This window comes from Protobothrops mucrosquamatus, unplaced genomic scaffold (assembly GCF_001527695.2).
Source record: "Protobothrops mucrosquamatus isolate PMUCROS unplaced genomic scaffold, P.Mucros_1.0 scaffold1031, whole genome shotgun sequence".
In the NCBI taxonomy this organism is placed as follows: Eukaryota; Metazoa; Chordata; class Lepidosauria; order Squamata; family Viperidae; genus Protobothrops; species Protobothrops mucrosquamatus.
Window position 1 is genome coordinate 164,433 of NW_015387265.1, and position 14,741 is coordinate 179,173.

General features: G+C 38.0%; 1 protein-coding gene across 1 annotated transcript in view; it reads right to left on the minus strand.

Moving 5' to 3' along the window:
- The window catches only part of LOC107291015 (metabotropic glutamate receptor 4), a 268,099-nt gene that overhangs the window by 40,930 nt on the left and 212,428 nt on the right, over positions 1-14,741 (minus strand). Inside the window, exons 7-8 of the mRNA XM_015819964.1 lie at positions 8,234-8,370; positions 6,260-7,195 (exon numbers count right to left, since the gene is read on the minus strand). Of these exons, the coding sequence (XP_015675450.1) occupies positions 6,260-7,195; positions 8,234-8,370 (1,073 nt within the window). The remainder of the gene's footprint in view (positions 1-6,259; positions 7,196-8,233; positions 8,371-14,741) is intronic.

Sequence of the window (14,741 nt, forward strand, 5' to 3'; positions counted from 1 at the left end):
TATTAATTGGGTCAAGTCCAAGGCCGTCATGGAAGCCAAGAACTCCTGAGCTGCCGCTGACGTCTCCCCCACTGATGGCAGGTTGAAATCCCCCAAGACCATAAGTCTGGGGGTCCCAACCGCCACCCCGGCTATCACGTCAGCCAGCTCAGGCAGGGCTGTTGATACATAGCAGGGAGCCAGGTATATAATCAACAAGGTCAAAATTGTGATGCTTGACAACTGGTTCTCATTTATGATGGTTGCCGTATCCTGGTGTCATGTGATCACCATTTGCGACCTGATGAGCAGAGTCAATGGGGAAGCCAGATTCATTTAACAACCTGTTACTAACTTAACAACTGCAGTGATTCACTTAACAACAGTGGTGGCAAGAAAGGCTGTAAAATGGGGCAAAGCTCACTTAACAAATGTTTCACTAAGCAACAGAAATTTGGGGCTCAATTGTGGTCGAATATTGAGGATTACCTGTATTTTGATTTTTGAAATTTAAAGGAGAGATAAATTGAAATTAAGATTCAATTATTTGTATAATCGGCCTTTCCATATAGGGTGTTTAATTTTGTGCATTTAAGCCTCAAAATATGTTGGGTCAGTCTGGCCTAGGGAAAGAAAAGACCTTGTTGGCCACTCATTCCAGCTCCTGGGAATCTGTCTTAAATAAAAAACAGGAAACTCTCTTTATTATTAGGTGTTGTGTATGAGGTCTCAAGAGAGCTACAGTAGGTGAATTACTGCAAAGGCTTCTAATCAGCTTGTTAGCAATGGGATAGAAAAAGGAAACTGCATATTACGAGTCCTCCAAATGAGCTAAAGCCCCTTTTTCAACTGCAACTTGACAGCTAGTTTTCAGCAACCCTAAATTATTCCATCACAAGTTGCAGCAAGAAGGTGAGCAACCTTGCACATAATCTACAGTCATTATAATTTCTGTCTTTATTATCCACACTATACCAAACATATTAAAGTGACTTTAAGGAAGCTTTCATTTTGGGAAGTAATCTCTTAAAAAAAAAAAAAAAAAAGCCCCTGCTTTCTTGTTAGTTTCTTCACTGCCATTTCATCAAAACAGAAAGCCTACTACATTTCTTTCAATTCTTAACTTGAGACTAGATACACTCCTGTACTTTGATATGGCTTAGTTGCTGAACTCTACTGTATAGTGGATTGGAACTGATTCACAAATTTAATAATGCTCCAATTTGGCCTAATGGTATTCTCTCCAAAAGAAACATTGCAATTTGATTTACACATTTAATTTTGGGCACAGCTCCAAATTTACTTGGAGTTAATTTGAGGGAAGATTCAGTGCCTGGCCAGAAAAAAGCAATGGGCAGCTAATTATGTGGTGCTACTAACCAGAAGTTATTATAAAGGATTTTTCTGGTGATGCTGGATTTATTTCCTTCATAATTCTTCAGCTTCAAATCTGTATTAAAAATCCATGTGCTGCTCAAGACTTCTATCCATAAGAATAAGGTCTCTTTAAACATTGGGGGTTCCAAACTGTGTTCTATGGTATCAAAAGGGTACCATACATTTATTGGGGTTCTGTAAGAGGAGGAGGAGGAGGAAGAGGAGGAGGAGGAGGAGGAGGAGGAGCTTTGCCTTTTGATCAGTTCTAGGTCTTTTTTGTTTTTTATTAATAGCTTCTGAAGCTTTTTAAACATTTTAAAACCCCCGTGATATATTATTCATTCAGTCTTTGGAGATTTGGGTTGGACTCATTTTTTTAAAAAAGTGATTGGTAGTAGTAGTGAAGATAATAGATCAAATAATAAATAAATAAGTCAAATGCAAGCCAAGAGACCTGAATGGTGATTGGGAAAGAGTGCAAAATGACTGCTTCATATTTTCTGGAGCATGAGCCAGCTTTTTCTATATGTTTACTACTATATGCCAACCAATTATAAGATTTTTTTTCTACACGGCTAATTGACTAAATCCGATGCTAATTCAAGGATTCTGTAGACACCAAAAATACTTTCTTCCACACATATACACATATAATAATACATATAGAATGATGCTATACAATTTGACAGGACACATTCTCCTCCCCATACATGGGGAGTGCCCCTACCATACCTCTGTTTACCAGGATAATTAAAGATTGAGATATGACATGTATTTTTGCTGATGCTAGCTAGTGAAGTGCTGCAAGAGTTTTTCTATTAAAGCCTAAGCAAACATATCAGATAAGTCTGGGTTGCTGCTCAGCTGAAGCTGACTGTTTCAGACCTTGGCAACAGCCTTGAGGAGCAAATGAAATGTAGAAGGTCCTACCAGATGGGGAGCCAAAACAGAATGAAATCTAGGTCAGGAAATCAGTTGTGAAACTTAGCTGTATCCATTGCTGCATTCAGAAGTAACTTAAACTTGACTCCAAGCATTGTGAAAGCAGGCTCTGTAATCATGAGTTTCATTGCTAGAAAGAGCAACTGGCTGAGTAAGAGAACAGAATGGAATCTGTATTACCAGTTCCTTACCATTACTATGCTCTGCTATAACATATAATAGGGTTATGCATATGCCTGATCCTACAAAGATGATGGCAGCTGACATAGGTTTTAGATATCTATCAAAGTGTCCATACCAGTATGTGGATTCTCACTATGAATCAGAAAGATATTAACTCAGTTTGCATTTTAATGCAGAAAGTGTGGATACTGCAGGAACACATACTAGATGTATCCATAAAAACACAAGTACCAAAATGCATTATTAATGGGGCCATGTTTGCAAAAGTTCAAAAATGTGCATAGTTTGAGAAATGCACACAAGTAACATATGCATTTTTATGATGGCTTTTTTCCAAATTGCAAATTGAGGCAGAAATGAAGTGAAATGAACATAAGACTGGGGAAAAATGAAAACTTAACTACAGTGTTGATCGTCACTCAATTCCTGCTGATGTACTTGAGCTTGACAATAAAATTTAAAAATGAAAATAAATATAAAAGTTTCCTTTCAGAAACTAATAAATTAGAAAGTATACTTTGTTTTCCAATCCTGATCATGGGCATACTGATAAGTAAATGCTCCAATAATAAATCCTTCCAAACAGAAAAAGAACTTTTAAATGTAATGTTGTAAGCTACCCAGAGTCATCTTGTGGCAAGACGGGCAGCAGACACATTTAATAAATAAATAAATAAAAATAAGATAGTATTAGCAGAGAGAAAAGCTTCTATCTGATTAAGGGTCTCTGTACTAAGGTTTTTCAAATTGTGTTCTGCAGAATCCTAGAGTTCAACAAGAATTTGAGGGAATTCTCTGAGAATCTAAGGGGGCTGAAAATCATTAAATTGTCTTACAGATTCCATGGTCTAAAAAGTTTGAAAATTCTTTCTGTATAGTATATAATATTAGTGTATAATATCTGGTGTTCCTTAAGCAACACCAGATCCACAGGAGCAGGAAGATCCGCATAATTGTAAAGAAAACTAAAAAAAGTCAGGTTGGTAGCTATAAAACTCCTCATCTCATTAATCATAATATAATACCTTTTATTTTATTATACTGAACAAATCAACAAGGCCTTATTAAAGAAACGTGTAGCATCAGGCACCAGTGCAAGACAATTTGCAGTCATGTCAGAGAGAGAAATCCTCTCCCTATAAAGTTTGCATGGCATGCATAATTGATAGATTGTTTCCACATCCTCCTTAATAAACTTGCAATTGTACAGCTGTTGAGAGATAGGAGGTCAGGAATGCTCAGGACCCCAAATAATGTCTTTTCCTGTGATGCTAACAGAGCGTGGAAGAACAAAATCTCATCCAAATAGGCATTGTATTACTGGCATTTCACTGTTCTAGTCTACACCAACTGGGATTCCAGCTTCACAGACCCCTATTGCCTGCCAGGTAGTGTTTACTATTTGATTAGCTAATGGGTCACACTCTAACACAACCTGATCTGGCAGGGAAGAGAGGGCCCTAGAGAGCTTAGGATCAAAATAATGGCATTATTTTCTTTGGGAGTCTGGCTGCTGCAAGATATACCACCTCTTTCATGGCAAGGCAATCAGTCATAACAACTCTGTGTTGCTAAGCTCCTCAAGTATTAATTAAAATCCCAGCAACATTCCAGCTGAGAGAGGAAATACCCTGAAGGATGAATGAGTGAATGGATGCTCTTCTCTATCCACTAAGGCAGATATTTTTCGGCTGATAGTACTGATACCGGTAATAACTGTAGGATAGAATAAGAAGCCTATGTAGTAAATTAATGTGACACTAGTAGGTAAACTGGGAAAAACAGAGTGCTGTTGTTTATAAATTAGATTAATGACTTTTGAGTGAGTAAATTTATTAACAACTATAAAGCACAAGGAAAGTCCTGACCTGAGATCTCATACATTTTATCAAACATCCTGGGAGGGTTCCATTTTACGAGACATGTTTATGAAACATTAGAGTAGTGTCATTTCAGTTTTCAGATTTCTTTGGGCCCTGATACTTTTTAGTTTAAAAAAATGTAAACCCTTATCAAGAGGCCACGTTCTATTGATAGAAAATTGGTTATGTTCAACTAAAATGGTGTTTTGGGAGTAAGACATGTTGATCGTGGAGCATATTGAATATGCCCGAATTGTTATGAACACTGCCTCTGAAGAAGTGCAGCCTGAAGGCATTTGATCTTCACTTAGTCATACTTTGCTCAAATTGAGGATCCAGGATAGGAGATTGACATTTTGCAGATAATATTGTACAATATTATCACCATTTTCTCATGTGATGTTGCTAGATTTTTTAAACTATTATAGATAGTTATAATCGCTGTAATTATCACTACCAGCTGTAAAAGAGAGAGAGAGAGAGAGAGAGAGAGAGAGAGAGAGAGAGAGAGAGAGAGAGAGAGAGAGAGAGAGAGAGAGAGAGAATAGTTTCAGGAAAGGGTTTAATTTTTCCATCATGATGAACTATCCTGTTATCAAAAATGATGCAAGGTCTGAGGAACAAAACATATCAGGAGAGACTGGGGGAATTAAATATGTATAGCCTGGAGGACAGAAGGGAAGGAGGGGGATGACATGACTGAAACTTTTATATTAAGGATGTGAATTAGGTTCTAGAAGGCAGTATTTTAAATATTAAACAAAAATCAAGAACACAGAGTCATCACCTCAAACTGAGAGGTGGAAGTTCAAAAGTAATGTTAGAAGGTATTACTTCACAGAAAGAATACCAAAAGCTTGGGATCAACTTCCAGCAGAGGTAGTGGGTTAATCATCACTAACTGAATATAAACATGCTTGGGATAAACACACATGTGCATCATCTGACAAAAATTCAAAAATAAAATAAAAAAATAAAAAAACAAAAACAAAAATTCAAAAATAATAAATTAATTAATTGATTAAAAAGAAAAAAGCTCAAAAGTCAGACTCGATGGGACCACTAGGTCTTTTTCTGCCACCAGTTTCAAAAGTGAGAGTAACCAAAGTAGAAATCAAAATTACACAAAGAATAAAAATATAGTCATTAGAACTCTAGAGAAAATTTTAAAAAAAAATCTCTCAATCTATTTACCACTATATAACCTTGTTAGAATAAAAAAATAACTATTTCCTAGTGAGTATGCCTCTTTATGCTCATTATAAAGATAATAGACAATTTTGCATTACAAATTTATGACATATATGCACTTGTTTGCTCATCTTGCATTATTCTGCATTTGACAGCTTGTGGTTGCCACTGTCTGAAAACTATACTTCAATAACACCAAAGCATTTGAAAATTCATTGAAATGAGGTTTGCTGGAAGGAACATCTCCTTTTTTACCTCTTCCTCCTTGAAATCTTGGATTTTCAAGGATGGTACAATCCCCACACATTTTGTAATATAATGTATATTCCATAGACAATTATTCCTGTCTTCCAAAACCAAGAATTGCTAAGGAATGGGGGGGGGGAGTGTAACAGAAGAAAAGAATAAAACAAAATAATGTGACAAGTGCAAGAGTATGCAGAACAGAAGAAAAGAAAAAGAGAAGAGTAATCCAGGAAAAAAAAATTCAAGGTAAGTTGTGCATATGATGAAAAACCAAAATAGTAAAAAAAAACAAAAACCATAAGGAAATCCCCAAAGCAGAAAAAGTATAATTTCAATAGCCTTTGAATGCTATCAAGTTATCAGGTCAATGCAAGACTCTGCAGATTCAAACATGCCAGGCGCATTTCTTCACTGGAGGACCTGGAACAGAATGGAAGATTAACTTGACCTCCCCACCTCTGCCCTCTCATGCCCATTACCTTCTCCGCTGACTGTGATGTCCCAAAGAAGATAGGAATGAAGGCTAACCACACAATGCAAGTAGTGTACATGGTAAACCCAATGGGCTTGGCTTCATTAAAGGTCTCAGGAACCCCACGGGTCTTTATAGCATACACAGTGCAGGTTACCATGAGCAGCATGCTGTATCCAAGCAAACAGATGAGGGATAGGTCAGAAATGTCACACTTAAGGACTCCCCGGGCAAAGCGGGGGTCTGTAGTCCGCTGGTCCTCATAGTCGATGACAGAGTGTGAAGGGTCCACAATGAACCAGATACAGACCCCTAGGAGTTGCAGAGATATGAGGCTGAAGGTGATGGCCAGCTGGGAAGCAGGGCTGATAAAGCGTGGAGCACTAACCGACTTCTTGCCCTGCTCAAAAATGCGATAGATGCGATTGGTTTTGGTCAGCAAGGCAGCATAACTGATGCTCATGCCCAGGCCCAGAAAGACACGCCGCAAGGAGCAGGTGCCCAAGTCAGGCTCAGCAATCATCAGGAAGGTGGTGGCATAGCAAAGAAAGATACCCGTCAGTAGCACATAGCTTAGTTCCCGCCCTGAGGCCTTGACAATAGGTGTGTCGTTGTAGCGCACAAATGTCACCACCACAAAGAGGGTGGCAATGATGCCTACAATGGCAATGAAAACTGGCATCACGGCCCAAGGAGAGCTCCACTCAAGTTTAACAATGGGGATGGGGATGCAGCCAGTGTGGTTCTCATTGGGGCGCTCACTGAGACGGCACACCTTGCAATGGAACTCATCTTGCTGATATTGGTATCCATCACAGCGCTCACAGTGCCAGCAGCATGGGATGCCCTTCACCAACTTCTTCCTTTCGCCTGGTTTGCATGGCTGGCTGCATATGGAGGTGGGCACACGATTGCCTCCCCCAGGCCAATGCAGGCGCTCCATCTGCAGCAGAGAGAGAGAGGGAGAAAGCAAGAAACTCAGCCACCTACCTAAGCCTGGGTCAGAGCAAGAGACTGGGCCAAATGTCCTACCCAAGCAGCACAAAATGGTTGCCTTTGATCAATAATGTATCCAGTTAGTATGTGTGTTACTCCTTATTTACAGCTCTTCCTGCCCTAGTTTCTCCTAAAGCAAAAATGTTTGTTTTTGAAAACCTGTAGAAATTCTTCGTCTCCTAAGACAAACCCTTGAGTTTTGCAATTTTCCTGCTGTAGCCTTTTACTAACTGTGCCCACTCACAATGACCTTGCTAAACTACACTAAACAGTTCAAGCTCTGTACTTTGCCACCTCTCATTGTTGCTGCTTAATCTATTATCTTTTTCTCCCTCTTAAGGTTATTTCAAAGCTGTATGCACACACTGTCTGGTTTATTGTAACTCCCACTTCATTTGCTATATAATTTGATTTTATTGTGCACAGCTACTGAGCCAATTTTGAATATTTGCTCATTAAAAGAGAAACAAGGGTTTGCATAAAATTCCAAAATTCTTTATCTAAGTTTCACTTGTTGAATTTTAATTTCAATATTGAAATGTATCACCTGGAATGGTTTGAGATCAAGGGTGAGCACCTTTAGTGATTTAAAACAAATGGGGAAAAGCAAATATGTTATATTTATTTGTCCCTGGGACTGAATCTTTAAATTTTATGTTTGTTTGGTGATACTTCCAATTGCAATATGTTTCACAGCCTACCCTTAAAAATGTAGTTAGAAATTGGATTGTACATTGGATTGTTATTATTGAATGAGATCATATAGCAGTGCTAGAGCTAAACTTAAATCTTATTCTGTATGATCCCTCTTTGATGTCTATATAAAGATAGCCTGAATTTTAAAAAGCCCATTTTGATCAATGTTCTTGATTTTATACAGTTTTCTGAATACAGCTGTGCTTCTTACTTAAAATTCTGAAGTTGAAAAGACAGAATGTTAACCCCTAGAAATATTCAGATATCTAAACAGAACAAATCCACTTACTTTTAAGTTTAGATGATCTGACCAGTGCCCAATAACTTTATATTCAGGCGTAGCATTCTTGATCTGGTACTGATAGATGTCATAGCGGCCTGGAGCATCTCCATTCTCATTAAAAGTCACTGGGGTTCCTGCAATACCTACAAGAAACAAAGTACTTAACTCCAGAAAGAAAAGCAGAATAAAGTTGGATGGCACATTTGATTTATCAAACATATACCTATTTTAATATCTAAAGCTATCTTGCAAAATTGCCCAACAGATTTTTTGGAGAACCTCAAAGTTTACTAGCTACAGAAAGGCATAGGAAAGTGCTGGAAAGGGATAAACATACATCAAGAAATGAAGAGCAGAGTGACTTTGGAACATTTGATTCAGACCAAAACTGTTCTCTCAGACTTAAATCTACTTTTTTCCTTTTTTGCATAAGCAACTCCTCTTAGAAAGCAAGAGCCTTTTAGTTGCCTTTTGCAGATCTGTTAGAACTCACATTCAGATTTACCAGTAGTTTCTCTGCTAGAAACAGGCATGTAGAAGATAAAATAAGAGCCTCTACCCACACAAGGAGGCCTCATTTGTAAACTAAATAAAATTGGGTTTCTGCAGCTTTCTTCCTGTGATCCTCTAAGTGTTAACCAGAACTGACCTTGCTTAGCTTTTGAATGTCAGGCAAGGTTATCTAGATACTACTATGCCCAGCTAGACTCTGCCAAGTTATATAATCCTTAATATATAACTATATAATCAGAGAATTAGGAGTTTGTTTTCATACAGGATGCCAAAATCAAATTGGTTTAAAGTAAGCTGTAAATGTTAATGTCAAATCAGAAAAGAACATTCATTCCTCTTCTAAATTTCTCCTACAGTGTCACAAAAAGCAGAGTGTTTGGTGATATAGACAAAATTGGAAGGCCCTTAAGACATGGGTGTCCTCCCACGCATTCAGGTTGGGAGATTAGGTGGCCAACGAGTTATTGTTAATTATTGCTGATGGTTATCCTCAGCTGATGTTCTTTTGATTTTATTCTTGTTGTGTAGCTTGTTTTATGTACAATTATTATTACATTAATGTTTTCAACTGTATTCACTGCCCAGCATCACTTGTGCAAGATAGGCAGCCACATAAATTGAATAAATGAAATGAAATCTCTGAGCAAATTTATAATGTAAAATGAGTACCATATTTTTCCATCTATAAGATGAACCCTTATATAAGACGCTCTGGCATGCAAGTTTCTCTGCACCGATCAGCTGTTTGGTGGAGCACCGAACAGCTGAGCCAGCAAATCCGGAGGTTCGGCCAGCCGACAATCTTGCCCCCTCCCCTCTCCCATTATTGGCAAGCCCATAGGGGCTTGACACCTGCACCAGGCGGCATGGCAACCCACACAGGCATGCCATGGGCTGCGGAGGCTACCATTATTTTTCCGTGTATAAGATGCTGCACTTGTATAAGACGCACCTGATTTTTGAACAGAGTGTTTGCAGGAAAAAAATAGCATCTTATATATGGAGAAATACGGTATACTGACAGATATAGGAAGCAAAAATCTATGGTCATACTCTGTTAGTTCATGTATTTGGTACCAATGGTAGAAACTTGATCAAATCTTTAGCAGGCATCTAATCCAAAGAAAAAGAAGGACCCTTTTCTTCACAGTCAATCAGTTCCAGTTTGTACATGAAAACAGCTTTCAAAAGACATTAAACAGACCTGCCACCAGATCTGCCTGCATATAATTACATTCCTCTTGGATGTCCAGGAATATGCTCTTTGTCTAAGTCACTGAGCAATAAATCCATACATAATGCTGGCCCATGATGGGGCTACATCATTCATTTACCAAACGTGGTAATCCCAGCTCAGCATTCAACCACATATTTGAAGACAGAAAATAATAACATATTTTATTGTGTTAAGTGAATCTCTAAGAGATAATATCATGAAATGAAAGCGCTGAAAAGAACCTGGAATATAGAGAGGTGCTGAAGAAGTGTCAGGACCTGATTGTCTTCAGTTCCAACTTGATGCGGTATTTTAATATTTTTATTTTCTCATATACTTTTCCCTGTATCCTTACACTATCAGCTTGATACAGACCGGATTGCAGGGTCAGACCAAGAAACGAAAAAAGAGAGATGGATTACAATTCAATCCATGTAACAAACCTGACTAGATTAATAATAATAATAATAATAATAATAATAATAATAATAATAATAATAATAATAATAATAATAATAATAATAATAATAATAATAATAATAATAATAATAATAATAAAGTTGGAAGGGACCTTGGAGGTCATCAAGTCCAACCCCCTGCTCAGGCAGGAAACCCTATACCATCTCGGACAAATGGCTGTCCAGTTTCTTCTTAAAAATTTCCAGTGTTGGAGCATTCACCGCTTCTGGAGGCAGGTTGTTCCACTGGTTAATTGTTCTAACTGTCAGGAAGTTTCTCCTTAGTTCTAGGTTGCTTCTCTCCTTGATTAGTTTCCATCCATTGCTTCTTGTCCTGCCTTCAGGCGCTTTGGAAAATAGCTTGACTCCCTCTTCGCAGTTGAATTTTCAACACTGCTACTGAGACAATCCCATAATTCTCAACAGTAACAGGATTGCTTAATGGGCACTCAGGAGTTTGCACGGCACATGGCTATCTGGCCATTTGCTCCCACATCTCAACATCTGCTGCTTGAATGTCTTAAAGCTGCCTACTGGGAAAGTTTGCTTGCCCCGCCAAATGCTGTCCCTTCTAAACATCATCATCATCATCATCATCATCATCATCATCATCATCATCATCATCATAGTAAAGTTGGAAGGGACCTTGGAGGTCATCCAGTCCAACCCCCCTGCTCAGGCAGGAAACCCTATACCATTTCGGACAAATGGCTGTCCAGTCTCTTCTTAAAAACTTCCAGTGTTGGAGCATTCACCGCTACTGGTGATGATCAGTGTTTCTTCAATTCTTTTATATTACCTCTTCCTTCTTATCACAGGTCATAATAGACCCTGGAGAATGGTCTCATCAAGACTATGGCCACATAATAAAATTAACCTCACTGCAAAGCAAACCCTTGAGGGTATCTACAGCAAGTACGGGAGCCTTTGAACATGTGCTTGATGACTTGCAACAATTAGGAGGTGATAATGTTGATCTCCCTGTCATAAACACCTTTATTTTCCAATGTCTAAGGATCAAATCTTCATTAAGGAATTCCCATAGAAGCGAGTTTCAGTGTGATTTTGTGTCCCTTTTAGTTCTCCAGGAGATAAACCAGTGATGTAGGAAGGTTTCGTTGTTTGATTATTTTTTTATATTGAGCCAGGAAGAAAGTTATAAGGGCCAAAGCAGGTCTGACAATGACATCTACCCCTTTTCATCCACTTCTAATACAAGAGATGGAAACAAAGAAATGAGAGCGGAACAATGAAAAGTAGAGGAGTGGGGATGGTTCCATTACTCACCACTTTTTTTGGGGGGGAGGGATAAAATTAAAATTCAACTCCAACAACACAGTACCTTTGATTTGGGTGGACTGTTTCAGCCCTTTTACGAATAAGCAGAGATTAGTTTATATACCACAAGTACAATACGTGACCCAACCAGGAATGACAATCCTCTGGGCTGTGTACATTTATTTCTATAGTGCTAGCTATCGGCGTGTTATATATTAAAAGTGGTGTTTTTTTTAAGATGCCTTAAAATTTTGTTATTAGATCTCCTATGCTTACATTACAGAATCTGGTAAGCCATATTATTCATTGGTATGTTTCTGTAGTTCTGTGAATCCTAATCTGAAGATGTGCTTCAATAGACATTTTCTCTACAAAAATTTCAATGACATCTTTTGTTGTCTGTTACCAATATCAAACTATAAGCCACTCTATCCTCTTTTATACGGTTAAGTGGCTATATTACTTCAGATTTTAGTGAAACTAAAAAAGATTGCATTCAGTCAAGACCTCTTTGTAGAAAATGATAGAACATGATGCATTCATTATAAGGAACAAGACTGGTGGCCCACTGCCCTCAAAACTGTTAGATTGACCTTCTTACCATGACAACACCTGCAGCTCTACAGCAAGCTGAGAGGGGGAATATCTGTTGTTTCAGTTCTTGTTCTGAATGCTTTTGCAGACAGATCATTATCATTGATGAATGCTGTCAGTGATCAGACTAATATCTCTGCCACTCATGTGCAAAGGGAAAGGTCACAGAGGAACACCAAGGGATGCAGCCTGTGGGGGGAAAGGGGCAGGATAGAGCAAGGCAGTTCTTCAAAACAAAGGCAGACAGGGCCTGATTAGGCATTTGTGCCATCTGTTCAGTTGCAGGAAAGCATTGCTAAGAGATTGAGAACTGTTACTTTTGCTCACTCCTTTGATTTTCTTTCTGTTCCTTTTCTTCATGCTTGCATGTATATTCATGACAACTGCACAGGGGTATTCTTGCAGATCTCAATGAAAGAAAAGTATAAAACATTGAAAACTGCAGGTAACTTAAATGTCCACTTCTCAGGTGTGGAAGATGACATAGTTCTACCCAAGTTGGTCTTCATCAAGGCCAGAAGTCAGCCCGTCTTCCTTTCTTCAACTTCTTCTTTTGCTGTATAACAAAATTCATGCTCTCAAGGGGAAACAAATGGTTATGTGCCTCCTTCTTCCTGTATATATCTCAGCTATTAAAAACTCCTTCTCCCTGTATATATCCCAACTATTAAAAAAATAAAGAATGAGCAGGGGGGACAAAAGAAGACTTCTTCGGAAAACAGAATATGGTTGTTTATTCCAAGATCTTCTCCATATCTGGATGAGCTTGGAATTCAGAATCAAAGACAGACACTTCATGTAGCTTTCAATAGCTACAATTATAAATGACCTTCTCAATATCCAAACATGTACACAAGTCATTTCCTATCTAATTGCTGCTCTCCTTTATCTACTTTTTACAGATTTCTCATGGAGTGGAAAATATAAATGCCCTCTAAATCAGAGCATCCAAAAGGCCATTTCTCCATGTTAAAATGGGAAGCTTAATCACTTGTGCATTTGTAAAATATTTTTGTTTAAAAAGGGCTGGTAGACAAGAAAAATCACTAGTTCTCCAGAGGTTGCTAAGCTATGATTTTCTCCCTACCATTGTTTATGCAGATGGGTATTGATGAGGGAGATATTTCATCAATATCTGGGAGATCGCAAGATGCTCACTATTGTCTTAGAGGTGTTTTAAAATATGCCTAATATAAAAGACAACTTCAATGAAGAAAAGCTACTCAGCTGTAGGAACAAATGGGCACTCTCAGTCATACTAAGGGAGGTTTATGACATACAGTAGAATGTGACCAGATGACAAGTATTATGAAATCTTTAGTTATGGTGGTTTGCTTAATGAGTTGCTTCAAGCCAAGATTTTTTGTTGTTGTTTTTTTCCCCTTCTAAACTTCACCTTAAAACAAAATCACATGAATTGCACAAATAAATCCCAATAACATTAGGAAGCAGGAAACTCAAATAACTAGCTAGGAAGGGAATAAATAAGGGAGACAGATTGTAAGGGGACTGCAGTGGAAAGATAAATAGATGTAATAAGTAGGCTGAAGCAAAGCCCATATATTAAAAACATACAATGTGAAAATGTGAAGAGTTTCTAGAAGATGTAAAGGAATAATTAACTGGGAGAGGAAATATTTTCTATAAAAGGAGATAGTTTACTAATGGGAGAGAAATGAAGAAATAAGAGCTATTAACAGGGAAATCCTCATTTGGATAGAACAATGATGGAATAAGAGCTGTGGTGGCGCAGTGGTTAGAATGCAGTATTGCTAATTCTGCTGACTGCCAGGAATTTGATTCTGACTGGCTCAAGGTTCACTCAGCCTTCCATCCTTCCAAGGTCAGTAAAATGAGGACCCATATTGTTGAGGGCAATATGCTGACTCTGTAAACCGCTTAGAGAGGGCTGTAAAGTATTATGAAGCAGTATATAAGTCTAAGTGCTATTGCTATTGAAAATTTTAGATATTGATTTTGTCCTGGGGATGCTACAACTTTCTGATAATCCAAATAGAATCCAGAAGCCTACATATCTCATCTACCACAGCACACAGATTTGATTTTTTTTTAATTGTCAGACTGCACATGAGTGGTGGAATTCCTTCAGGTATTCATGGCTGAAAATCAGCAATAAGACCTTGAACTGTGACCCATATAAACCAAATAAATAAGTAAATAAATAAATAAGTAAATAAATAAATAAATTTATCTAATTTAGATGAAATGTAAAACAGAATAAAATTAATTGAATAAAATGGTGAAAAAAGCAAGGTTCTACATTTAGGCAAGAAAAACCAATTGCACAAGTACAGCATAGGTGGCACCTTGCTCAATAGTAGTAACTGTGAGAGGGACCTCGGAGTCCTAGTGGACAATCACCTAAATATGAGCCAGCAGTGTGCTGCAGCTGCCAAAAAGGCCAACACAGTGCTAGGCTGCATTAACAGAGGGA